We start from the raw sequence: 26,786 nt of genomic DNA on the forward strand, positions 1-26,786 counted from the left end.
ACAAGTATAATTGAGGAGCTGAGTTTTAAAAGGGTATCTTTTGATTTTTGATTAATCGAGACAAAAAACTGGTTATCTTCAATTACAAATATTTTTATTGAACTTTCTTAATTTAGCTATAAAGTGCTATCTGTTATGAAACTACAATTCGATTTTCATTTACAAATCTTTATAATTCTCGAAGTAATTAATATTTAAAAGTTCAAAAAACTGCTCTTTTAAAATATGAAAAGATACCTTTTTGAAAATCAGTTCCTCAATTAGGACATATTTCTGTACATTGATAGAAAGATTTATTTGTATTAAAAAATAATTGTTAATAGTTAACAAATCATTTACTAGAGACCACTTTTTAGTATTAAACAAATGTTTCTTAGTATTTAAAATGATTTGTTTGTATTTAATAAATCTCATATTCATTTATTAAATATTAATAAATCTTTTTAAATTCTAAAAATATTTGTTAAAAACTAAAAAGTGGTCTCTAATAAATAATTTGTTAAATATTAACAAATGTTTTTAACTATAAACAAATCCTTTTATCAGTGTAGAAAATTAATTGCTCAAACATGAATTTTAAATTCTCTTTATTATTTCAAATAAAATTACAAAGATAGATTTTTTTGTTAATTTTTGTTACGGAAAATATTTTGAAAATTCCAAAAAATTTTTGAACAGTGTCTTGCAATTTTAAAAAAAATTTCTTTGAATTCATAATTTTATCTTAAATCATAAAAATTTTTATGATATTATTTTCATTTCAAATGTAAATATGTATCATATATTCCTTATGTATAATATAACATGCAATTGTAACTTTAGGATTCAGTTACAAACAGCAAAAACTCGGCAGACTCAGTAAAAATAGTTGATGTAGAAAAATCTCTTATGGGAATTCTATTTATTCATTTTTCTTTGTCCCATTTACCATATTACAAAACACCTGGAATTCTTCCCATACTTGATCTTATTTTTTGCTCTTGTTTCAGTAACTTTTTTTCTTCCCGTTCCTTTTGTCAGTTACTCAGTCTATCTTTTGCAACAGTTTTCGTTACCAGTTATTTTTTTATCATTTTTTATTCTATACATTCTTTATTTTCCAATCCTTTTTATTTTCCGTAACTATATTCCCTGTCAACGTGATTCCCAGGGTATTTTTCGCTCGAAAGCTTTCACGTATCTCAGTGAATCGTTTTCTGACGCTTTAGCTACGAGAAAATGCGTATATCGAGATAGACATAAAGGCATCAAGTCATCTTTATGTTTTTCTTTTTTACACTTCTTATCGTTTTATCCATTTATAAAGAATCCTGGGAATTTCGCTGATGTTTCAAAAGCTATCAAAGAAATTATTCGTACAACAACTACAACAACAACAACAACAATAATAATAAATTATTAATAATAATAATAATAATATTTTCATAATACATCAGTGAATTCGCGATTTTTATATCTTTATTCTGTCGAATCCTATATGTCAAGGATAAGGAGTAATAAATCAATCGTTTGTTGTGATAAAAATTTTTTTAAATGAAAAAAATTTTATTAAATCCAATTATTTTACCCTATCTTATTTTATAAGATAATCAATTACTTATAATGTTAATCACTATTGTACGCATTTTTAAATAATATTTATTATTCAAAAGATTTAAATAAAAATTTTTATATTAAAAAAAATTACATATTTATTAAAAAATATTAAAATTATTAAAAAATTTGTAATTTATTAGAATTTATAAAGACAGTTCATAAGCGCCAATTTCATTAATTATTACAGTTAGAAAAATATTTTTTTATAAGTAAATAAAATATAAAAATTATTTTTATTCAATCATTAATATCTACTTTGGAAATTTTTTAATAATAATTTATTATATTTCATTAATAACTAAGTAATAATTTTTTAAATCAATAACTACTTGTAGGCATATATTTAATTTCTTATTCTTAGTTTCAACTAATCATGCATGCGCATTAATGGCGTCAATAAAGTAGACAAAATTACTTAGATTATAGGACTCAATTCTCTTCTACAGGAGATGATTTAGCGATCATGCGCCATCTATCGGAAATTTTCTGTCAAAGAATTATCAATGGACATATCGTCATATCATAAATAAAAAAGTTTAGAAAATCAAAAAGTGCACGCCTCATAATCTCATTTTTTACAATAAAATTGATTAAAATAAAAGATAAAAAGCAAAATAATTAAAAACTGAAAACTCTGCTATGGTTTAGTGGCGCCATAACTCTAAGGTGAGGAAAAAAATATTATAATAAAATGTATAGATAGATATACAAAGAAATCCACAGTCGTATATTAGTTTTTTATAAATAATAATTTAACGACAGTGAATTGAATGCTCATATTGATTGAGAAAATCCGTCGTGTGTTACTTTAGATAATAAAAAAAAATTATTCCGGTACGATCATTTTTTCGACCAATTTTCCTGCCACATTCACCCATCCATACACGGACATCCAGAAAAGATTATGTTTAATGTTATTATTTACTATGTTAAACAAAAAAATTGTTATTGAAATATATTTTATGTGCCTGACAAATTATTTGACTTGATATAGGTGTACTGATATTAACCTGTAAGTGTGATATAAATAACAAAAATCAATTTCAGTTTCGAGAAAACTGCTTTTATTGAAATGTCGAAAGTAAAGCAAAACCTCAACGCCTCTCTTATGAGGCGTGCAATATGGAGATTTCACTCCATATTAGGCCAAATGTGACTATATCAAATTTTTTTATACGGCTATTTGCTGTATATGGACATATTAGGTCATATCAGAAAATTTTTTCATGGAAATTGATTTTATATCGTGCTTTTACATCATCTAGCTGGAATTTCATCAAATCAAAAAAATTGTCGACCTAACAATGGAACTAATTCTTCTGGAAGCTATTATGAATAAACCCAATGAACACGACTGTGGAATTTACAACTGGAATTTGTCCAATAACAAACGCGCGCATGGACATAAAAAAAAAACCAAAAAATGTCGAGTATGAACGCACAGTAGTCGTAAAGCAAGCATTTCGATATTTATTTTTAGTCATATGTTTGTTAGTATAAAGACATGAATGTACCAGCGTTGAAAATTTTCAATTCCGTCTTTTAAACTAAACATTTTTTTTTTTAAATACTGAAGTACCTTCCACTTATTTATTTTGTAATTTTAGACTAAAAAAATTAGGAAAACGGTTGACCCTAAAGGCCATCCCTGCAACTTCCCGCTACCTCCATACCTAAGTGCTCAACAATTCACTTATTTTTTAAGCTCTTCGAGCTCAAAAATATAATTTTTGTGTAATTTTGAGCTCTCCGAGCTCAAAAGGCTAATGGGAGTTTTATAGAACACTATTTTTTGAATTTTCAAACCGCAATAACTTTTGAATAAATTAACCGATTTTCTCGCAGTTTACGGCATTCAACGCAGTTTCTTGAGTTCTTTGAATAATCTTTGAGCGTAAACTGGTCAGACTAAAAATTTCATAGAAATTCTAAAAAAAAACATTTTTTTCAATGTTTTTCGACAACGAAATCTCACGAACAAATCAACCGATTTTGACCGGGCTGGTGGCAATCAACGTAGTTTTTTGAGGTTAAAAGCTGATTAGTTTTTGGAATTGATCAGTTCAGCCGTTTAAAAGATATTTCAAAAAAACGAATTTTTGGAAATTTTATTTTTGAGATTTCTCAAAATTGATCGACTCAAATTCTGGAAATTAGTATCAGAATTTTAGGGGCAAAAGAACTCTTCAGAACGCCGCTTATTTCGATCGAATCGGATGATCCGTTCAAAAGTTATGAGAGATTTACATACATACACACACACACACACACACACATACATACAGACATGGTGACATCACTGCGGAAATAGTCAGGAAAGCTTCCTAGGACCTCAAAACGTCGAGATCTGATGAAAACTCGATTTTCGAAAAACGGGGTGGAAACAATAACTTCCCGATTTTTGAAAATTTTCAATTTTCGTAGCGGGAAGTTAAAAATATTGTGAAAATATTTCGATCACAAACAGTAAAAATTGACTATAAAAAAAAAATTTAACATTCTGCATTGTTCAACAAATTCTGTCAATATTGTTGTAAAAAAATTTTTGCACAGATTTTATTGAAGTTAAGTTTGATTAAAAACGTCAACTTTGATTTCTGATAACGGGTTATGCTATAATAATAAAGTCTAACTGTATTACAGTGTGTAGAAGATATTTTTCATTGAAAGTGAGTCAGAAAAAAAATCTCGAGTGTCGATGATAAGGAAACTCAGTGTGTGGCCAACCGCAGTATCAAATTATTGGGAGGGAGTAGACTGCCAAAACTTGCAGGAGCTCATCTAGATGCAAAAAGTGAAAACGATAAAGTTATTGCTGAACCCGGAAACCGAAGAAGACATATATATATATATATATATAAGGCTAAAGAAGTAAAAGACAAAATTTTGATATTTTTTCGCTGGATTTGTGCCAGTGATTTTTTGTTCCACACACCGTTAGCTCGGAAAAATTTATCCGGTTACTAAGAAAATCACTTTTATTTGTACTATCAACTATTCTGTATGCTTTAATAGAACATTCTATTTTCTTTAGTTCAAAACAAATTTATGGAAATTTAAGACTCTATTAGCCAAAAATGTTTGTTTTCTACCGCGTTAGAGAACTTTAGCTGACATGTGAATATTTTTCCTAGCAATAATAAATATTGTATTTATTCTTGGATGAAAAGAAAATTTTAATTCACTGTTTTGTGCAAAAATGGAGAATTTTATTGAAATGTCCTGCACTGAAAAAAATTTTTTGTTCAACAAAATCAATTGACATCGCAAATCAGTTAAAAAATACTAAATGATTGACATTGCTACGTTTAATTAAATAAAATTAATTATTTTAACGTTACTGCAATTGATTGACGTATGGAAATTTTCAGGATATTTTAACAAATAAATAATTAGATGACATTTTTTTTATACAATAAAATTTATTTATTACATCAAACTAAGGAAAAAATTATACAAATAAAGAAAATAATGAATTCTTTTCTCAGAGTTTTTTTAATTAATAATATAAATAAAATTTTTCGCGGTTAATTTGAAAAATTTTAAACATTTTTACGGTGTATGAAAATTAATCAGATCATAAAATTTTTTACTACACTGATAGAAGGATTTAGTTCTATTTAATAAGATTTAGTAACAGTTACTAAATGATTTAGTAACAAATCTTTTATTACCAAATATTTAGTAATAAGTACTAAATCATTTATTGAAGCCCATTTAGTTACACCAAATAAATATTTAGTAGTATTTAAAAAATGATTTATTGGTACTCAATGAATCGTTTATTGGTATCAAAGAAATTAATTTTTTAACTAATTTTAGCGTATAACCTAATTTTTTAACTTAAAATAAATAAAAATAACTAAAATAAATAATTTGAAGTAAAAATATAAGGTATTATAAAGAAAATAATCTCATTAAATTATATTTTTTTGTTTGAGACATTTATAAAATTTAAAATTAAACAAGTTTTTAACATATCAATAATAGACAAATTAAAAAATGTAAACTAAACTCCACTGAGAAAAAATATGAATAGAAGACATTTATTGGGAGTATGTGTGTTTTTAAAGGTTTAATAAATCTCCCAAAATTGAGCTGAATAAAATAATCTGAGTTAGTGAATAGGTTATATATCACATAAACATTGGAATTAAAGCATAGCCATCTACCGACAATATTTGCCAAAGAAATATTTAGTACCTGTTACTAAATATTATTTGGTGGAAATAAATATTTATTTCCATGTAATAAGGCTTTGTTCATATAAAGAATTCATTTATTAAACTGTAACAAATAATATTGATGGGCACAAAATATTTGTTTCTCCCAAATAAATGAATAAAAATTTTGTTACTAAATCAGTTTAGTACTCCGTACTAAATCCTTCTATCAGTGTATAGTTAACTCACATCAAACGAACAAAAAGACATGTAACAATAAACCAATTAAAAACATTTAAAGATAAACTTCCGTTTTAGTCTCTGAAATGTTAAACCAATATGAACTTTCAGATAACACAGTTACTCATTAAATAATTAAGCAATGACCAAGTTTTCAACGTCAACTAATGGTGTCGGTAACGTTTGATCACTAGTAAAGCTTCGAAAATTCAAAATAATTTGTCTGGAACTAAATTCCGTAACTAGATTACCAATTAATGATATTTATTAACTATTTTGATAACTGATTAGTAACTTAATCGGTCAATTATTGAATAATAATTAGAAAATAGAGTGTAAAGGAACCATTTCTGGGTATGCATCGATCAAATTACCATAAAGTAGACGTTGGAAGGAATTTACGGAAGCATTTATGTGCAAACTTCACAACCGCTATAAAATTAATAACCTGCAGTGGGATATTTAATAACTTTTTAATAAAACTTCAAATAATAAATGACAATAAAAATGTTTCATAATCAATTTTTTTCCGGACTCGAGTTAATCGGTTGTTTCTTTCGAATCTAGAATCATAATATCGAAGATCGAAATGGGCGTCGGCGCTGAGAACTTGAATGCAGGAGCAATAAACTCGCAAGTTTCTATCCCTCATATTTCAAGCTCCGTCGAAAGACACTACAGAGTATTATGCTTGTCGTCCTAGATGTCTTGAGAGTCATCACGCCCGTAATCATCTGAGGAACTGAGGAACTTGATCTTGGAGCTACCGAACTAGATGTTCTCGCAAGAATAATTGTATACATATAGATAGATATGTGGAAGGAAATGAAATAGATCTAGGGGAGCAAGACTTTATTGCTGATGGGAATTCATGGGTAAGATCCTGCTTGTAGATATATATACGGGATCGTTTCTACAAGGCACCCCTTGCTCGATGACAATATTACACATGCTAATGTCAAACAGCTTACATAGATTCACTGGGATTAGGCACAAGTGTCTTGTTAAACTATTGAATTTAATTATAGAGCTGATGATTTATCGCCTGAAATTATTAGGGTTCAATATTCATGTTTAATCACGATTATTTTATTCTTACAATGTGCAAATTTTTCATGTATGCACAGAAAAAAAATAATTGTTGTCCTCAAAAATTTGAAGCCTGTAATGAAAAATTCTTCTAACTTATTACTGTATATTACTTAAGTCCATAAACATATACACGGAGATAAAAATATGGAAATCATTCCTATAATTTTAATGAAATGTTTTCCTATACCATTTTAGGAGCGATTACTTAAATTATGGGAATTGTAGCTATAATTTTTGGGAAATATTACTATAATTATGGGAATGGTTCCTATAATTATAGGAACGATATCTATAATTATAATTGTAATATCGGCATGATTCCTATAATATATAGGAGTGGTTCCCATAATATATAGGAATAGTTTCTATAATATTATAGGAATCATTCCTATAATATTGTAGGAACCATTCCTATAATATTATAGGAACCATTCCCATAATATTATAGTGATGATGCCTAATAATATTGAGATATTTATCATTACAACTCAAGTTATTTGTGACCGATGACCACTTTGAAGCATTTGAAATTATTAGTAATTTCGATAATTTTACTTGCTTCCCAATAATATCATTTGAAATATGTAAAATAAGTAATATTGTTCATATAAATAATAAAAGTTACATACCCATCAGGTGGATTTAATAAATATTCAACGTATGTATTGTAAATAAATAATTTGTTTTAAAAATAAAATGAAATTGTAAAAATAAACAATGAATTTCCATATCTACTTTACTTCTCTAATTGTATAGTGAGAAAATATTCCTTTTATTAGAGAAACGTTAGAATTGCTACAATATTTTTTAATGTTATCTAACATAATAATAACTGAGTTGGAATAAACAATTTAAGATTAAGTACACACGTGAATAAAAATGATGAAAAAGAAATTTTTTCACTCTAGTGAGAGATAATTTTTTATTTACAAAAAAAAATTTATTAGCAAAAAAATGTATAATAAATACTTTATATTTTTGATGTGATTGCTTAATTATTATGAACATAAACATTTTTCTATTATTACGTGCATCATTCCCATAATATTATAGGAACCATTCCTATAATATTATAGGAACCATTCCTTTAATAATATAGGGACCATTCCTATAATATTATAGGAACCATTCCCATAATATATTGAAGCTATTCCAGTATTGTATAGGAATGATTCCAATAAACTATGGGTATGGTTCCCATAATGAGCATAGGATTGATACCTGTAATGATCATTTTATTATAGGAACCATTCCCATAATTTTTGGAAAGGTTCCTATAATTTTCTCTCCGTGTAGAAAATATCTTACATCAAATAAACATCTTTTATCTTATAAAAATTGATTCCTCAAAACAATATTCGATACTACGGATTAATTTTGAATTTTGGCGTCTAAATAATGACGCATATTCCAACACTGTTAATTTCGTCGACTAATTTGTAAGCAAATTTCCAGAAATCTAACAAGTAGACCCCAAAATACTGCACTCTAGCGTGAAACCGCTTACAAAGGTCTCCCACGAGACCTTCTCGACGATAGCGCTTATGCTCTGCAAACCATAAATAACCATTATCCTTATCATTACTGAATCACTAAATCCTCAGAGTTATAATTTACAATAAATATAGATCACAGGTAGGCTTTAAAACCTTTCTAAAGAATTTCACGAGTTTTTTTTTCCAGAAATATCTTGAGCCACTTTGACGGAGCCTAACAATAATAGTGGGTAATCTTATTTCCGGGGCGAGTAAGATTACGTACCATATCTAGTATCTCGGGAAGATCTTGTGCTTATTTACATCACTATTACAACTATAACAACAACTGTTCGGATGGTTACTTTTAAAGTTTAGTACGAATGCATGCATAGCCGTGGATCTAAAGTTTTCTCGGAATATTCCAAGTTTCCATGGAGTCAAAGTTACCCAATTAGAGTTAATGTGAATATGGAATTGAGAAGCGGTGGGTGGTGGAAACAGTCCTCCTAGTTTAAGTTGTATGATGCTTTGCTGGGCTCGCTAGACCATAACATAGTGTTACTATGGAAACATTTAGAATTTTGTAATAATAACACCTTGTATATACTACACCATTGTGTATTATTGTTCGGTTATGCTAATTCTTGAATGCGTTTGTTATCTAATTAAATACCTACCGAATAATTGTATTATTATCATTATTCAATTATTCCCATGTTTTTACAGGATAAGTAGCGCAGAACCTTCTCTGTTGTTAAAGACTTGTTAGCATGAAATGACAATGTTGGAGAAATTGATATCGCTTTATTGAATGGGGGATAAAATTTTTTTATTTTGCTGATGAAAATTTTTATTGGCGAATAAGTTATCCAGATTAGAAAAAAAAACGTATTATTTAGCAAGTATTCTTCAAATAAAAATACCTATTGAGAAAAAAACAATCTTGTGACAAGAACTTAAATTGTGGAAAATTTTTAATATTCTTTTTTTCTTAGCTGAAGATACCAGATTTTTTTTTATTCGAAAAAAAATTTCAAAGAAAATCAACAAATTGCATGCCTTAAGTGTGAGCGTAGGTATGCTCTACTCTCGCCTAAAAATTAAGATCATTTAAAAAAATTTTTTAACAACTATTTTTAAATAATTACATAAAAAAAATGGTTTTTAAGCGCTCGTAGTGTATATTCCCTTGAATCAAGTAAATTTATTTTACTCGCTTCGCCTGCACGGAGAAAAAATTTTAGCTACAGGAACTCTATAGTAGTTAGTTAGTTTTAAAAAGTTCCAGTAGGTTAACGTATTCTTATGGTAACTATACCGCTTGGCTCCTATAACTCTATGTCGTTAAGCTCTGAGAGCTAAACGTTATTTACCTCTCACAACTCTACAGGATCGTTCTGAGACTATACAAAATTTTAACAAATCTATAATGCGCGATTTAATATTGATAATTTAATAAATAAATGCAGCAGAACAAATTTATATTGCCAATAATAATTGTTTATGACAAATAAGAATAGTATTATAATAGAAATAAAATAATAATAGAACTTATATTACAAAGAAAAATTATCACAATCACAATATATTAAACTAATAAATTAAATTAACAGTCACTGCAAATGAACCTTGAAAAACCATAAATACAAAACCGTTCTAACGAAATTCAATTTGACAAAAAAAAATACCTATTTCCTTAAATAAATAAACTGGAAACTTAATTGTCCTCATATATTTTTAATAATATGAATGAGTTACAAAATAATTATGTTTGTCATTTTGGAAGGTTATGAAATATGTCAGCGCACTCCACTACTGCGCAACGAAAAGCTCTCCCAACTATACCGTTGGTCTCTCAGAACTATCCCGTTGAGCTCTGAGAGCTCAACAACATTGCTTATCAGAACTAAATAAAATTTTGTTACTGTAACTCTCTAGCAAACAGTAAACTGTGTATAGTTATGGTAACTCTACAATTTGGTTCCCAGAACGAAATTTTTTTTTCCGTGTAGGTTAACGCATTCTTATGGTAACTATACCGTTTGGCTCCTATAACTCTATGTCGTTAAGCTCTGAGAGCTAAACGTTATTTACCTCTCACAACTCTACAGGATCGTTCTGAGACTATAAAAAATTTTAACAAATCTATAATGCGCGATTTAATATTGATAATTTAATAAATAAAGGCTTCAGAACAAATTTATATTGCCAATAATAATTGTTTATGACAAATAAGAATAGTATTATAATAGAAATAAAATAATAATAGAACTTATATTACAAAGAAAAATTATCACAATCACAATATATTAAACTAATAAATTAAATTAACAGTCACTGCAAATGAACCTTGAAAAACCATAAATACAAAACCGTTCTAACGAAATTCAATTTGACAAAAAAAAATACCTATTTCCTTAAATAAATAAACTGGAAACTTAATTGTCCTCATATATTTTTAATAATATGAATGAGTTACAAAATAATTATGTTTGTCATTTTGGAAGGTTATGAAATATGTCAGCGCACTCCACTACTGCGCAACGAAAAGCTCTCCCAACTATACCGTTGGTCTCTCAGAACTATCCCGTTGAGCTCTGAGAGCTCAACAACATTGCTTATCAGAACTAAATAAAATTTTGTAACTGTAACTCTATAGCAAACAGTAAACTGTGTATAATTATGGTAACTCTACAATTTCGTTCCCAGAACGAAATTTTTTTTTCCGTGTAGCCACACAATATACTGTTTCATGGCGGTCTTTTATCTTACTTCACTTGATATGTCTAATTAAATTATTATTTGTAATAAAAATTGATTTTTTTAAGCAATAGTTAACATAAGAATTTATTTCAATAGTTTTTCTTTTATTGCAAGTATCTCTTAACTATAAATAGGCCTTATTACCTTAATCTAAAAGTACCTAACATAAAGATAATAGAAGACAGAATCGAACTAAGCATTTGATCGCAGCATAAAATAAAGCCCCTAATCTTTTGATGTTTGTAATTTCTAGCGGATCAAAAAATTCAATTGTCTCAGAGGTAATCTGAATCGCGATAGGATACAAATCTAAACAGCCGTTTTAAAAGGCCCTTGGAGGAGTTTTATTAATATTTGGCTTTAACTGTTATTTTTATTGGGTTTATTTGTTTCAATCTCCGTCGGTTCTAATTCAATTTATTTTATTTTCTGGCAGATATTGTCGCCGAGGTTGAGGTTCAAGTTGGAGAAGAGATAGAAAGGAGCAGCTAATAAATGAAAATAAATTTAGTGTCTTAGCTTTGTCTTAATTTTAAACAATTTGTGATAATATCTTGTGACTATTTTTATTGTAATAGATTACAAGAACGCGCAGCTAAGAAACGTTAAACAGAAAAGAGCAAATAACAGTGAGTAGAAGAAATTACAAAGTATAAATGTGATTTTAGATTGCTGTACACTCGCTGTCATCAGTCACTTGTCACCACAGTAACATTTAATTTTTATTTGCGGGACAGAATATAAAACAGAGGTGACTTTATTCAAAATAAAATGAATTTCAGTGGCAGTTTGTTTTAGTTTTACGAATATTTAATTTCAATGCTAAATGTCCCTGATACATTGGAGGAGATTCAAAAGCAAAAATGTATGACACACTTTTCTGGTGGATTTATGATCTGACACCGGGACAGCACGGGGATGAGAGACAAACGCTCCGAGGGCTGAAACCGTTGCTAACTGCACCAAGAGCTGGATGTACCAAAGGACGAAAAATGAAAAATGATTTCACGTCCTGTTGTCTGTTTGTACTGCGGCTTTTATTCTTTGCGTTTTTGTGTTTGTTTTTTTTTTTCTATTTTTGCAAAAACTAACAACTTTTTTCACTTTTTATCTTTTCGTATATTTCAAAGGAGTCAATCCGGATTAGAGGGATAAATTTTATATCTGTAGCTTTATTTAATGCTGACTAAATATTGAGAACAAAACGTCCATCAACTCTATTTTAATTTATTAATTCCGATAATTTTCACTTAAGGCCATAATATGCACTAGTAATATATAAGAATGAAAAGTCAATTTTTTTAATGATTAGATAAACTAAAAACTCTCTTCAGCCTCACAATAAACTCCTCAGGAAACTGAAAAAAATGTTTTTCAGTTTAAAAATCTATATTTGATGTTTATAATTTACAAGTTACAATTTTATTGTACATTGTATGTAATATTTATAATTAATTTTGGTTCCCGTTTGTGCAACATAACCCTCTGGATAATAGATTTAATTATATTATAATATAATTAAGTAGTTTGACTAGAAGGTGGACTGTTTTTTTTTATTTTATTTTTACGGAACTGATCCATGAATTAATGAACATCCTCAGACGTTCTGATATTAGTTTTCTTGGTTTAAGACTGACTCACTGTAATTTTTCCTTTTATTTTTTATGTTATTTTTCTTTATTTTCTTGAATAATTAAATAATTGAATAAATGATGATTATTAGGACTTAAGCGCCATAAATGTTAAATGTAAAAAGTGTTTATATTATATTATTATAAAAAATTTAAACTATGTACATGATTTAAGTTACCCTGTTATTGGCCGAATGGCTGTTGGGTTTTTTCTAAATAAATAAATAAATAAAAGAAAGATAAAAAAACTCTACATAATGTTTGGAAACTGAAAGAAATGATTTTTATATTAAAACTTAAAACCTGAAACCTAACTCTCTTGTACAGAGACAATTAAGCGATCATGCGCCATCTTTCGAAGATTTTTGACACTACTTTCGGTTAAAAAATTATATATGAGCATACTTGACTATAATCAGATTTCACAATGGCACATCAAATTATATAAGGACATATCTTATCAGATATGTCATTTTATGGCTTAGATTAATAAATTTTTATTTTTTATGTCGTGTCATATATGCGCTTATTCGAACACAAATGAACATTGATGGTCACGTATGGAAAAATTATTAAATTTTCTTAAAGGTTACTATTTGTGAAATTTTTTCAACAATTTGAAAACAAAATTAATAATTTCAATAATAATAATCTATATAATTAAGAGAATAAGAAAAATTATGTGATAGGCGAAATTCAAGAATTTAAAAATTTTAGATATTTGTAGTATAAGTCGATATTTCAAACAGGTCTTATTAAAATTTATTTGTATCTCTTTATCTATTCTTTATTATTATTATGAATCTACACGGAAAGAACAATAACCCACTGTACATCCTCTTATAGTATACTCCGTGGTATTTGTAGTGAAAAAAAATTTCAGACTATTGTCAATATCCTTCAAAGTATACTAAATTATTTTTGGACTGTACTTAGTGAAGTCTTCGATTTAATCGATTAATTTTTCTGGTTATATCGTGTAAAACTTCACGAGATATAATCTGAAAAATTATTTCGTGTAAATTGAATTATACTCGGTTGAAATTTGGATTATGCCCACGGTGACTCCGCCATTTTTTTTTCTAGGGCCTGCGCGTAAAGTGTTGTTTATAATTTGCGAGTTATAGTCAATCAGCATATTGGATATTAATTTAAATATAATCAGTGAATTATATGAGTGTGTGACTATTTATGTATTTTGATATGTAAAAATATTTTTTTCTTAGCCTAACATTTTTAAGTTCGAAGAGTCTAAGAAAAGAAAAAAAAATTTTTTAACCCCAAATTATCGGAAAAATTGTGCTTTAATGCTCCTTAAATGTTTTTGATGTATGTAATAATTATTTAAAACGATATTTGACTAACCTAATATTTAAAATACATAATAGATATGATAATGCTAAGTGCGCAGGCGCTAGAAAAAAAATTGGCGGAGTCACCGTGGGCATAATCCAAATTTCAACAGAGTATAATTTAATTTACACGAAATAATTTTTCAGATTATATCCCATGAAGTTTTACGCGATATAACCAGAAAAATTAATCGATTAAATCGGAGACTTACTGAGTACTTACTGAGTACAGTCCAAAAATAATTTAGTATACTTTGAAGGATATTGACTATAGTCTGAAATTTTTTTTCACTACAAATACCACGGAGTATACTATACGAGGATGTACAGTGGTTTATTGTTCTTTCCGTGTAATTCATTATAAGTCTCTAAATGAGAAAATTAATTATGTATAAATAATTAATATTTGGTGATTATTTTTACTCCTCTTTTTGTCATGCTTTATATCTAATTATTATAAATATTCTTTATTATATTTTTAATTATTATGTATATCTACAGTTTGCACATAAAATCTTTCTGTACTTAATATTTTGTCATTCGGCCTGTGCTTTCGCATTTAATATAAATAAATAAATAAAATAATTAAAGAAACAATAATAATTTTGCATCATATTTAATCGTAAAATTCGGCATCATTATAAAAGTATTGACCTAAAATCATGCTTCTGACGATTTTAAATATTTTCTTGTGAAAGTCAATTATGATAATAATAATAATAATAATGATAATGATAATAATAATCCGATGCTTGATACTAAAAATCTAAAAAATGCAGTAACTTGATAAACTAGATCGAAAACAATTAAAATACTGAAGGGATCACGAAATAATTTGACCGTGTCTGAGAACGTACATGTCAGAGTCTTAAGATACTAAAGCGGGAAATAGTTTAAGTTTACAGATTCTTAGCGAGCTTACCGGAATATCATACCAACAGAGTTGAGATACTGCTCATATCGTAGTGCTTACGTTACGACAACTTCTTATTCGCTCTCTCCTGGATCCCATCACTATCCCTATCTCCATCAACTGCAATGCTTTCTATTCCTGCTCTGCCTCAACTACACCAGATACATAACAGAACAGATGATATATAGGAACCCGGATTGCAAGCATGAAATTCCACTTCTCATTCATCACCGCTATTCCCTCCACGGATCCATTAGAGGCAATTCCGTTCAACACAGTCATCACTATCATCTTTCTAACCACCAATTTCAATCGTTAATTACTAGTATCTCGCTCAACATTTACCTATTTACTTTTTTTTTTCCGCACTGAAGATAAAAATCTGAGAAGACCCTTTTAATTTTGAATCCACCGCTCTACTTAATTTATTCATCAATCTATCTATCAATTAATTAAAATAAAATAATTTTCAATGCGTCCAATACAAATTGAAGACATCTAGATTTTATAATGCCGGCAGATAGCGATAAACTCGTTGAAGTCTTCGCAATACACTTGGTAGACTGAGTAACTGACGAGTTCCTAACTCAATACTCATACCATGCATATACCTATAACTAGAACGGTTGAGTACGCTCGACTGGTTCATTTGGTCCAGTCAACGATCTTCGAACGACCTCCGAATCCCCTCGAGTTTATAACTGCATTTTCACAAACCACTTGCATGCTGATATCGATATCAAATCATATTCACTCGCTGGTCCATCTCCAGCGCTATTTATTCTTATTCTTACCCGATAACTTTCACTCGTTTTTATGCCATTGAGTTTTCAGTAGTCGATTACATTTAAATATCAAATAAAGAACATGTTTGATAAGATGCGATAATGTTTGATTGAGTCAACCAACTCACTTCATCAAAATCCAGTCAATTGAAACTAATGTGATAAATGTTTGAATAATTACTTGTTTTAAGCGTCGGACATCGGGCTTGGGTACTTTGGATGAAATTGTTTGTCTAATGAAATTCGAAGAATCAATTATTCAAGATCTAACACTCTTTTGCACGCCTCATAAACGAAGCGTTGAGGTTGTGCTCTACTCTCGACATTTCAAAAAAAGCAGTTTTCTCGGAACTGAAATTGATTTTTTGTTATTTATATCACACTTACAGGTTAATATGAGTACACCTATATCAAGTCAAATAATTTGTCAGGCACATAAAATATATTTCAATAACAATTTTTTTGTTTAACATAGTAAATAATAACATTAAACATAATCTTTTCTGGACGTCCGTGTACGGATGGGTGTATGCAGCAGGGAAATTGGTCGAAAAAATGATCGTACCGGAATAATTTTTTTTTTATTATCTAAGGTAACACACGACGGATTTTTTCAATTAATATGAGCGTTCAATTCACTGTCGTTAAATTATTATTTATAAAAAACTAATATATGACTGTGGATTTTTTTGTATATCTATCTATACATTTTATTATAGTATTTTTTTCCCTCACCTTAGAGTTATGGCGCCACTAAACCATAGCAGAGTTTTCAGTTTTTAATTATTTTGCTTTTTATCTTTTATTTTAATCAATTTTATTGTGAAAAATGAGATTATGAGGCGTGCACTTTTGGATTTTCCAAACTTTTCGTAAATACTGTTTGCTATTTTTATTGATATTAACAAAAGTTTACTGTTCAAAATTTACTGTTTTAAACTCAAAATTTGGGCCAATGATTTTTTTGTAAAAAAAATTAGGAAAACGGTTGACCCTGAAGGCCATCCCTGCAAATTCCCGCTCTCTATACCTAAACGCTTGAAATTGCACTTATGACGTTTTTGAGCTCTTCGAGCTCATAAATACAATTTGTATATTATTTTGAGCTCTCCGAACTCAAAAACTAGCTTTTGTATGCTTTTGAGCTCAAAAATTTGATAGAAGTTTGATAAAACACTATTTTTTGAATTTTCAAATCGCAATAACTTTTGAATGAATGAATCGATTTTCACGCGGTTGGTGGCATTCGACGCAGTTTCTTAAGCTTTATAAAAAATTTTCAAATTTAAATTAATAGAACGAAAAATTTCGGAGTAATTCCGAAAAAACACTTTTTTCGGTTTTCTTTCGTTCACGCTATCTCTCAAATGAATCAACCGATTTTGACTGGATTAGCGACGATCGACGTGGTTTTTCAAGCTCAAGGGAGGATTAGTTTTTGGAGTTGATCAATGAAGCTGTTTAAAAGTTATTCCAAAAAAACTACTTTCAAAAAAAAATTTTTTTGAGATTTCTCAAAATTTCTCAAAATCTATCGGTCCGAATCGATTCAAATTCATAGGAAATATAAGTTTGAGGGAACTCTTTAGAACGCCGTTTGGTAGATTCCGATCGGTTCAATCGTTCAAAAGTTTTAAGCGATTCACACACACACACACACACACACACACACACACACACACACACACACACACACACACACACACACACACACACACACACACACACACACACACACACACACACACACACACACACATACAGACATAGTGACAACCTCGCGGGGATAGTCAGGGAAGCTTCCTGTGACCTTCAATCGTCGAGATCTGATGAAAACTCGATTTTTGCAAAACGGGGTGAAAACAATAACTTCCCGATTTTTAAAAATCTTCGATTTTCTTAGCGGGAAGTTAAAAATATATGATAGTAATCATGGAAATTTAAAAAAATTAATTTTAAAGTTTTTAATTTTATATTTACTAAAAATTGTTAATAAAATATATCCACACAAGTCTAGAAGATTTTTAGAATTTTTTCCGTATTTTACGTGAAAAAATAAATTTTCAATCTTCTTTTTAATTTTTTACTCTAAAAATTGATATTTTGAAATTTTCTTCAAAATTATTCTTTTTATAATAAAATTAAAACAAAATGCTTGGCATAAACAAAAATTTACTGTGCAGTTATATTAATGAATTTGTTAATATTAAATTCTGTTAACTAAAAAATTGATAAATCTAATTTTTTTACAAGAACGTTCGATAGAAATATTGAATTGAAAAATAAAAAGGTTAATTTTGTGTAATTCAAAATTTTTTAACGAACGATAATAATAATAGAGTTTAAAAGCGCAAAAACTTGAACGTGAATTAGTAAGTATATATACATGATACAATATCGCGTACAATCAGAACAGCCCAGGAAGCCCAAATCGGCCATTTCGCGAGCGAGAATAGCTGGTAAGCGAAGTCTTGAATGTGCAGGGGTGATGGGGTGACCGCGGAAAACTGAGCGACGATTAAATGCAAATCTCTGGGGCACTCTTATCGCTATCACAGTACAGGCAGGGCTACCACGTGGTGCCGTATCCCGGAGAGAGCATTAAACCCTCCTCGTTACTTTCATTTCTTTGCAATTTTCGGTCTTTCTCTTCCTTTAGCTGAAAATTTTTATTCCCAGTCCTCAACCTGGTTAACTAGAAGTCTACTGTACTAGATTATACTCACTCGGTTTTTAATTTTTTATTCCATAATAACCCTTTTTATTTTATCTACATCCACCATCTACCATCAAGATACAATTAGCGGCGAGATTCTCAGTGATCGCTTTTCTGTTAATTAAACATTTGCGTGCGATTGCGCCACCTGATATCATTGCTCTTGTTAGTAATTTTTGTTCTACTCATATATAGAAGTGCAGAATACCCGCAAAAGTTTATTTAATACCGCAACCATTAGTTCTGTTTGACAAAAAAAAATTCAACTTTTTCTATTTCTACTCCAATTGCGAATTTTATTTTTAATTAAAACTTCCATAGAAATAAATGTTTAATCGATTAAAAAAATGAAAAACTCACCGTGCGATTCCCGCGGTTTTTAACGTGACAACTGAGCGATGCTCTTTGACCCACGATGGCCGTCACATTTTTTTGGGAAGTGTCGTCAAAGGAAGGCTTATCCCATGACCGAACAAGCTTTGTATCACCTGCTACGACACTTGCAAGGCTTGAACCTGGAAGAACAAAAAAAGTTATCCTTTAGCTTGTGGATCTTACCATTATTTTTAGTTTTATTTTTATTTATTGTGTGTGTACTACTGCTTGCACAGAGAAATTTTTAAAAATAGCCGAAATGTTTTATAGCCACCATCATAATGTCTATGCTATGATAAAGCAAAATTTTTGATTCTTAAGGAAGTACGAGCACCAAGGCAACTTTTGATAAAAGGCTTGATTTTTTTTTTTAATATGAAGTTTAAATTTCTTACCAATTTATTTTTTTTCTACAATCAACTTTTTAATTGAAGAATTTTTCAATTTCAGGAGTTTAATCATGATGTTCATTATTTTAAGCGTAAAAAAAAAAATGAATGATATTATCCAGATAAGAACTTATTGGGTCATAAATTTATAAAAACCAATCATTTAAATTTATTGATATCTTTATAAAAGAATATCAACATTTTTTTCCATTATAGAAGTTTAACATATGAATAGCTTTACTTAATTAAATAAAAAAAATTTTTACCAATTCGAACAATTCTTTAGACCAGAAAATATAATTTCAATAACTATCAAGAATTAATGTCACGTTATGTCTTTGCGTCATGAAAGTTTTTTTTCAATATAAAAAAAAGTCTTTCTCGTGGTGTGAAATCTCCTAAAAAATTTTCTGATATCGAAATATATGGTTTGTTATGTTCTAATGTGACTCAAGCCCCATAAATAATTTTTTGACTAAATATAGTGTTGAAAATTTTCAGCAGATGGCGCGGGATTTCTGAATCGTCTCCTAACCAGAGATTGAATAGTTAAGCTATTTAACCATCTCTAAAACAAATTTTTATTTAATTAATAAAGTTAAAGTAGTACGAGCGCCAAGGCAACTTTTGATAAAAGGCTTGATTTTTTTTTTAATACGAAGTTTAAATGTGTCTAAATAAATTCCGAAAATTTGAAGGAGATTGCCCGATCATTTAAGTAAATAATTAACTTTGAAGTTGAGCAATTTAACATTGGTCTTATGGGGTAACCTCCAAACATTGATACATTTCTGTATTTTTCTCGTAAAGCTGTCGGTGAATATTTTTAAAAAACTTATGGATGAAAGTAAATATATTAGTGATAAATTTAATTCAAAAAAAATTACACTTGCCCGACTAATTAAAGTGTATTAATTAAAAGAAAAATAAATGCCGCCATTAGCCAATGTTAAATGTATATCTATATATTGAGAAAAATCATATGGTTACTGCTCTCCCCTTACCGCGCTAGAGTCGATACCCATCCCCACCCTGCCTAGCGCTCGTACTTCCTTAAGTAATAATCTTGATTCAAAAATATTAGCAATTTAATTCAGCATTTTAAGTGAACAAATCAATCAATCAATACATCAATAATTCTTCGAAAAACTTTAAATGCTTATAAACCGGCAATTTATTCGAACTAACTTTAATATGCGGACATAAGTTTAAGACTGAGTTCGGAATTACTCGAATAATAACTTCAAACTTTCATGTTATGTTCATTACTTACTTCCAAGTCTTACGATTAGTAATGACACTAATGACTATGACCCAAGGATAGCTTTATAAGTTATTTTTACCGCAATTTTGGATAAAAAGGCGCTTACTCTTATATTAGGATTATAAATTATAAATAAACCTAAATCAATTTGATGTACCGAATTTATAAAACCATCAAGTTTTAAAGACCAAAAATAATCTCTATAAATATGCTGCCTGATAATTTTATTCCCTGGTTTAACGAACGAAACTCTATGAAGGTTTGTTAGAGCTGTGCATATAACACCACTCACAGTTATTTTATATAATACATTTATTAAAAAAGTTTTTTACTGTTGTTATTGTAATCTTTTATTGTATCTTTTATTTTGTAATCTCATGTTTGCTTGTTTAATATGTTGTTGAGTACTTTTAATCCAAAAAGCTATTTGTTTGACGGCTTACAAGCTTGGTTTTTATAATAAAAATAATTATTTACGAGAATAATTATACTTTTTATATAACGAGTCTGTGTAATGGAAAACCTGAATAAATATTTGAGAGAATATTAAAAAAAAAAAAAATGTAAAATCCCTTAATTAAAAATTTAAATAATAATTATGATTTTGATGTTTGTTTTTTTAATGTGATACAAATCTGTTACAAATATTTTTAGTGTTTATTCATGGAAATATAACACCTCTATATGTGCATACTTTGTATGTATATGCTTTTGTATCCTGGTAAATAAATAAAAAAATTTTGCACAAACAGAAATAACATTTTTTCTCAAGAAAATTTTCTTGATTTCAAAAAAAGAGTTTTTTTAGTCCAAAACAAATTTTTAGTGACTAAAATATTTTTAGATCGTTAATTTATTTTTTTTATGTAGCAATTAAAGCGCTAAAATGTTAATAATTTAAAAATGTTTATAAATTTTCAACAAGAATTCGTGGAATTTTCATTATTTACCACCAATGAATGCGTTGAATTGAAATTCTTCGTATAATAACAATGAAATTTAGTTAATTTCACATTTATTCTACCATTTCAAATAATTGTTACTAATTATGTACTGAAATTGAATTAATTAATATAAATAATTGAAAAGCTTAATTGATTCAAAAAAAGAAAAGAATATTAATAATTATAATAAAATCATTTAAAAGTTGCCTCAAAAAATTTACTTTTAATGCTTGTTTGAATTTTCCCGCAAATAGATAGAAATGGATAAAAATCTTCTTAAAATTAAACGAATAATTGTTGAGTCATAATTTTCAAATAATCTCTGAACATTATCAATAAAAATCGATTAAAAAAAGAATAAGGTTAATTATTCGTGTCGTTTGAGAGTTATCGTGTTAACAACATCATACTTTTATAAAAAATTTCCCTTTATTATTCTTTAATCTACACTGATAGAAGGATTTGTTTATATTAAATAAGCTTTATTAACTTTTAATAAATGATTTTTGAACATCATAGGATATAATAAATATTTATTACCAGTTAATAAATTATTTATTAAATAAGATTTATTAAATGTTAATAAATATTTATTAACAGTTAATAAGTAATTATTAAGTACAGTTTATTAACTGTTAATAAATATGTATTAATGGTTAATGAATATTTGTTAACTGTTAACAAATATTTATTTAAAATAAAAAGCAAAAATATCAATTTTCTTTTGACACTTTTTATCACCCTACAGCTGGAATACATGATAATAATTAAATTCACTAAATAAATAAACGTTTTTAATATTTAAAAATATAAAAGATAATTATGAGCTGTGATAGAATTTGGTATTTTACAATAAACGTTATTATAATGTAATATAATTAATTAAAATAATTTATAAATATGATTTTTGTTTATAAGCAATCTTTATATCATATGACATTGCAAGCGAAACAAATTCACTCAACAAAATATTTATTAACTGTTAATAAATATTTGTTAACTATTAATAAATAATTATTAACTATTAATAAATGTACTTTCCTCCCAAATAAATATTTATTGAATGTTAAAAAATATTTATTAAAATTTAATAAACTAAATAATTGTCTTCAAATAAATTAAATTATTAATAGTTAATAAACCCTTCTATCAATGTACTTTTTATAAAAAATTGTTTACCAATCATTTTTAAAATGAATAATAGTATATTGTGCAACAAGTGCGACAACGTCACACGAGTTGCACATACTATTTTGTATTACAAATGCGGTGATGTATGTGGGTACAAAATTGGGGTCCAGGGGCAGAGCCCCGGTGGGGTCCAGGGGCAAAGCCCCGGAGCCCCCCCCCCAGTCCCTAAAAACAAATAAAAAGTTAAAAAAAAAGAAACAAATATAAATCAGATAATAAATGCAAAGTAATTAATATTAATTAACAAAAAATAAATTTACACACTGAAACAATCAACACATAAAATTAAATGACATTAAATTTAGCTGTCACTACAATTTTTTAATTTTCTTTAACAAACAAATTTGTTCCAAAAAATTATTCATAAAAATTGTATTATTTATTTTGTATGTCGATTTTAAAAAAAAATTTTTTCATGTCATTAATTTATTTTTCACCAAAATTATTAAAATTATCATATTTCTGCTAAATTAATTTTCGTCACAATTAAACAGCTCAATATTAATAAATTATTTTTACTATGGTTAAAAATATTGTAATGTCAACCTCACTTCTTTAATATTGACAGTTAGATTGTGTTTTTTTTTGTTATTTATTTTAATTTTAGCAGTTTTCACAGTCAATTGAATGTGACAAGGATAGTTTGAGTCCGCCAAGAATAATTTGCGTGTGAAAAGTAAACTTGTCGCACTCAAATAACAGTTTCATTTATGAAAAAATTACGCGTAATTTTAAAATGAGCAAACGGCTCTTTTTCAACCGTAACAGCGAGCGTCAAGATACTACTTTTCCCGCATGAAGAATACAAAATTTATTCATTAATTTATTTTGGACATTTTGGTGTGTATTTTTCCTAATTAATCGGTTATAATTCATTTAAAAACAAATTAACAGTACTAATGACCGAGTTTTAATTTTTAGGCGATAGTAGAACGTACTTATGCGCTTTGAGCTGAAAGCATGGAAAATTAATTATTATTGTTACTTAAAAGTTTTCATTAAATTAAAACCGAAAATTATTTAAACTGAATGGAATTTGAGCCAGGTATAAGCGAACAGGATATTGAGTGCGTTATTCAAGTAGTCGTGAGTATGCGAGAAATTCCCGCATTTAATTTAAATTCAAACTTTCCCATTCCCGAGTTCACTGTGCTAGCCCCTGAACGGCGAACTCTGCACACGGGGTATCTCATTTTCTGGTATGCCCTCGAATGTACACGCGTATTCTCTTTGACTAAAGCTTCGCGAACCACTTTCACACCTCACACCTGTACAAACTAAATACGATCTTTAAACACTTGATTCAAGTGGTTATTGTTTTTCCCGGTATTTCGAGTAATGCTGGAACATATATTTGCGTATCACGAAACCTCTCTCTCTCGTTATTTCCCTTTTATTTTACATGTCCTTCACAAAACATCCGATAGAGTATGTTTACCGACAAATTGGAAATACGAAATTTCCGTAGTGGTTTTGGTGAGTGTGGGCAAACTAGATTTCAATTACACTAAAATCGGAAGGTATTATCTGTATAAATACCATCCTGTTATTATAATTCGAGTTCATTTTTGTGATTAATAATGCTATTGTTTGGAATTTATTAATCAATCAGAATTAGTAGGATTTTGTTGTCAATTAGAAATTAAATTAGGTTACTTTACATTTAATCAATTTATTAAAATGACGTTCTAATTAGCAAATTGTCTTATTCCATTTTAGAAAATCTTCCATTTGTACGGAAAAAAAATTAGCTCAAAATTGATGATCACTTTAAAAAACAATTTAATATCTAATAAAAGTATAATATTTTGGTTTGGATCATTAAAATAATTTATAATTAATAAGGAGTTAGACCAATTGCTAATTAGACCGTCGAAATTTACTTATTAGGCAACTTATGGACAGAAAAAAGATAATGAAATTTGAATTCACATAAATTTTGTTTCATTATTCGAATCAAAAAATTTTAACTTAACATATAATTAAAAATACGATGAATAGAAGATAAAAATGTCTAATAAATCAAAATTTCCACAGAATCATTAAAAGTGATTTAAGATAAACAAACTGATATGTAATTACACTGAGAGAAAAGTGCATAGTTAACTGAATCATAACATCACAATTATGAAAATATAGTTTTCTGAATTTTTTTTTTGTAGTTACTCAAACTATGCATTAGTTTAAGTAACTATTGATAAATAGTTATATCGACTATATTTTAATAAATATGTTTATGTTATCTTGTTAAACAAAAAGATATTAGGTGACTGAAAGGTTTTTACGGACAACGTCTCAGATAGCTAAACTGGAAGAGCCCTTAGTTCGTAACCAAAAGATCCGGGTTCGATTCCCGGTCCGAGCTATCCGAATTATTTTTTCTGTTTTTTGAATTAAAGTTAATCAAGATGGCTATCAAGCTGATATTTAACTGAAAATAGTTTAAGTAACTATCTATTGGGGTTCAATATAATAAATAATGTTAGGTACAAGAACTGCAATTAAATAGTGGTGATGCTAGTTAACTAGATTTTCCTAGTTCAGTTGACCATATTTTTCTCTCAGTGTAATATAAAAATTACTATTTAAGTATCGTTGCGGTACTTAAGTCTTAATAATGTAAACATGTTGAGTAAAATTTAACGTAAAAGATTCAGTAAAATGATTAATTAATTTTTGTCGCTCTAATTAATTGAAGTTCATTCATTAATACTTGTTAATTTAATTTCTTTTTAAGATATTTTTATTTAGTTAGAAAATCGAATTTTTAATCAAAAATGATTGTTATTTTTTATAAATTTATTATTATCTTTTAAAAATTCTTAGTCCAAAAAAATCACTTGAAGAGTCTCATTATCTTAAAGACAAAAAATTCTTAAATTAAGTAAAATTTACTTAAACCAAAAAAAATTTTTCAGTTCAAGAGTTTTTTTCTCTAATTAAGTTGTACCATAAATTTGATTAATCCCATCTTCTGTTGAAATTCTTAATAATTGATCTTATGATACCAATATTATTTTCCAAATTTATTTCAATAGCATTGAAATAAATAGTGTGATTAAAAACATCAAAAAGTCATTGAGCTAAAATTTCTTCAATCATAATTATTATTTATCAATTTTGCGGAAGCTCTATAGCGACTGAAGATTTCTAGTATATATTATTTATCATTTCAATATTACAAATTTATTTGAAAAATTAAATAATACTTTCACTAAAACTCAAATAAATTTGACACATGGAAAAAAGTAAACTGTAATAAATGATAGTCAATTTATAATAAGTAATGATCAACTGCTAAAAATTATCATTGCAAACAGTAAAATCGTGATTTTAATAATCACTATGTAATATTTATCATTTAAATGCTACAATTTATTCTTTACATGGAAAAAAATTCTATTTCAAACAGTAATATTCGCTATGTCAATGTCGAAAATGTTAAAGTATAATAATTAATAATTTTGACTTTGATATTTATCATTTCGTACCTAAAAAATAATCGCATTATATGGAAAAAGTATAAAATACAGTTGCTAAATTTCTAATACAAGCAACGTCAATATTTACAAAGTAAAACGGTAAATTTTAAACGCAACGCTAAAAATCAAACTATAATTATTGACTTTTCTGGACCGGTAAAATATATATTTCAAGAGTAGAATTTTCACTGTTTCAAATGTTAAATTCTCCCAGTGTGAGACCCCCTTCTCCTCAACTGAATTCCCCCTTTTCCTCATAGTGTGGACTGTATATTGAAACGGCAATTTTTACTGTTTGAAACTGTAATTTTTTAAGGTGAGAGAGTCGTTATTTACTATAGTGACAGCTATTAATTACTTATTTTCGATATTAAATTATAAATTGTGGCTTTTACACTTTCTACATTAAGTT

General features: G+C 27.9%; 1 protein-coding gene across 7 annotated transcripts in view; it reads right to left on the reverse strand.

Annotated features, from left to right (window-relative positions):
- LOC123261588 (hemicentin-2-like) overlaps nucleotides 1–26,786 on the reverse strand; it is a 295,756-nt gene that overhangs the window by 151,823 nt on the left and 117,147 nt on the right. For all 7 annotated transcript variants that reach the window (XM_044723270.1, XM_044723271.1, XM_044723273.1 and 4 more), the window contains exon 3: nucleotides 19,090–19,244. In XM_044723270.1, coding sequence (XP_044579205.1) covers nucleotides 19,090–19,244 — 155 coding nt within the window. The remainder of the gene's footprint in view (nucleotides 1–19,089; nucleotides 19,245–26,786) is intronic.

Source organism: Cotesia glomerata, linkage group LG3 (genome assembly GCF_020080835.1).
Source record: "Cotesia glomerata isolate CgM1 linkage group LG3, MPM_Cglom_v2.3, whole genome shotgun sequence".
Taxonomy (NCBI): domain Eukaryota; kingdom Metazoa; phylum Arthropoda; class Insecta; order Hymenoptera; family Braconidae; genus Cotesia; species Cotesia glomerata.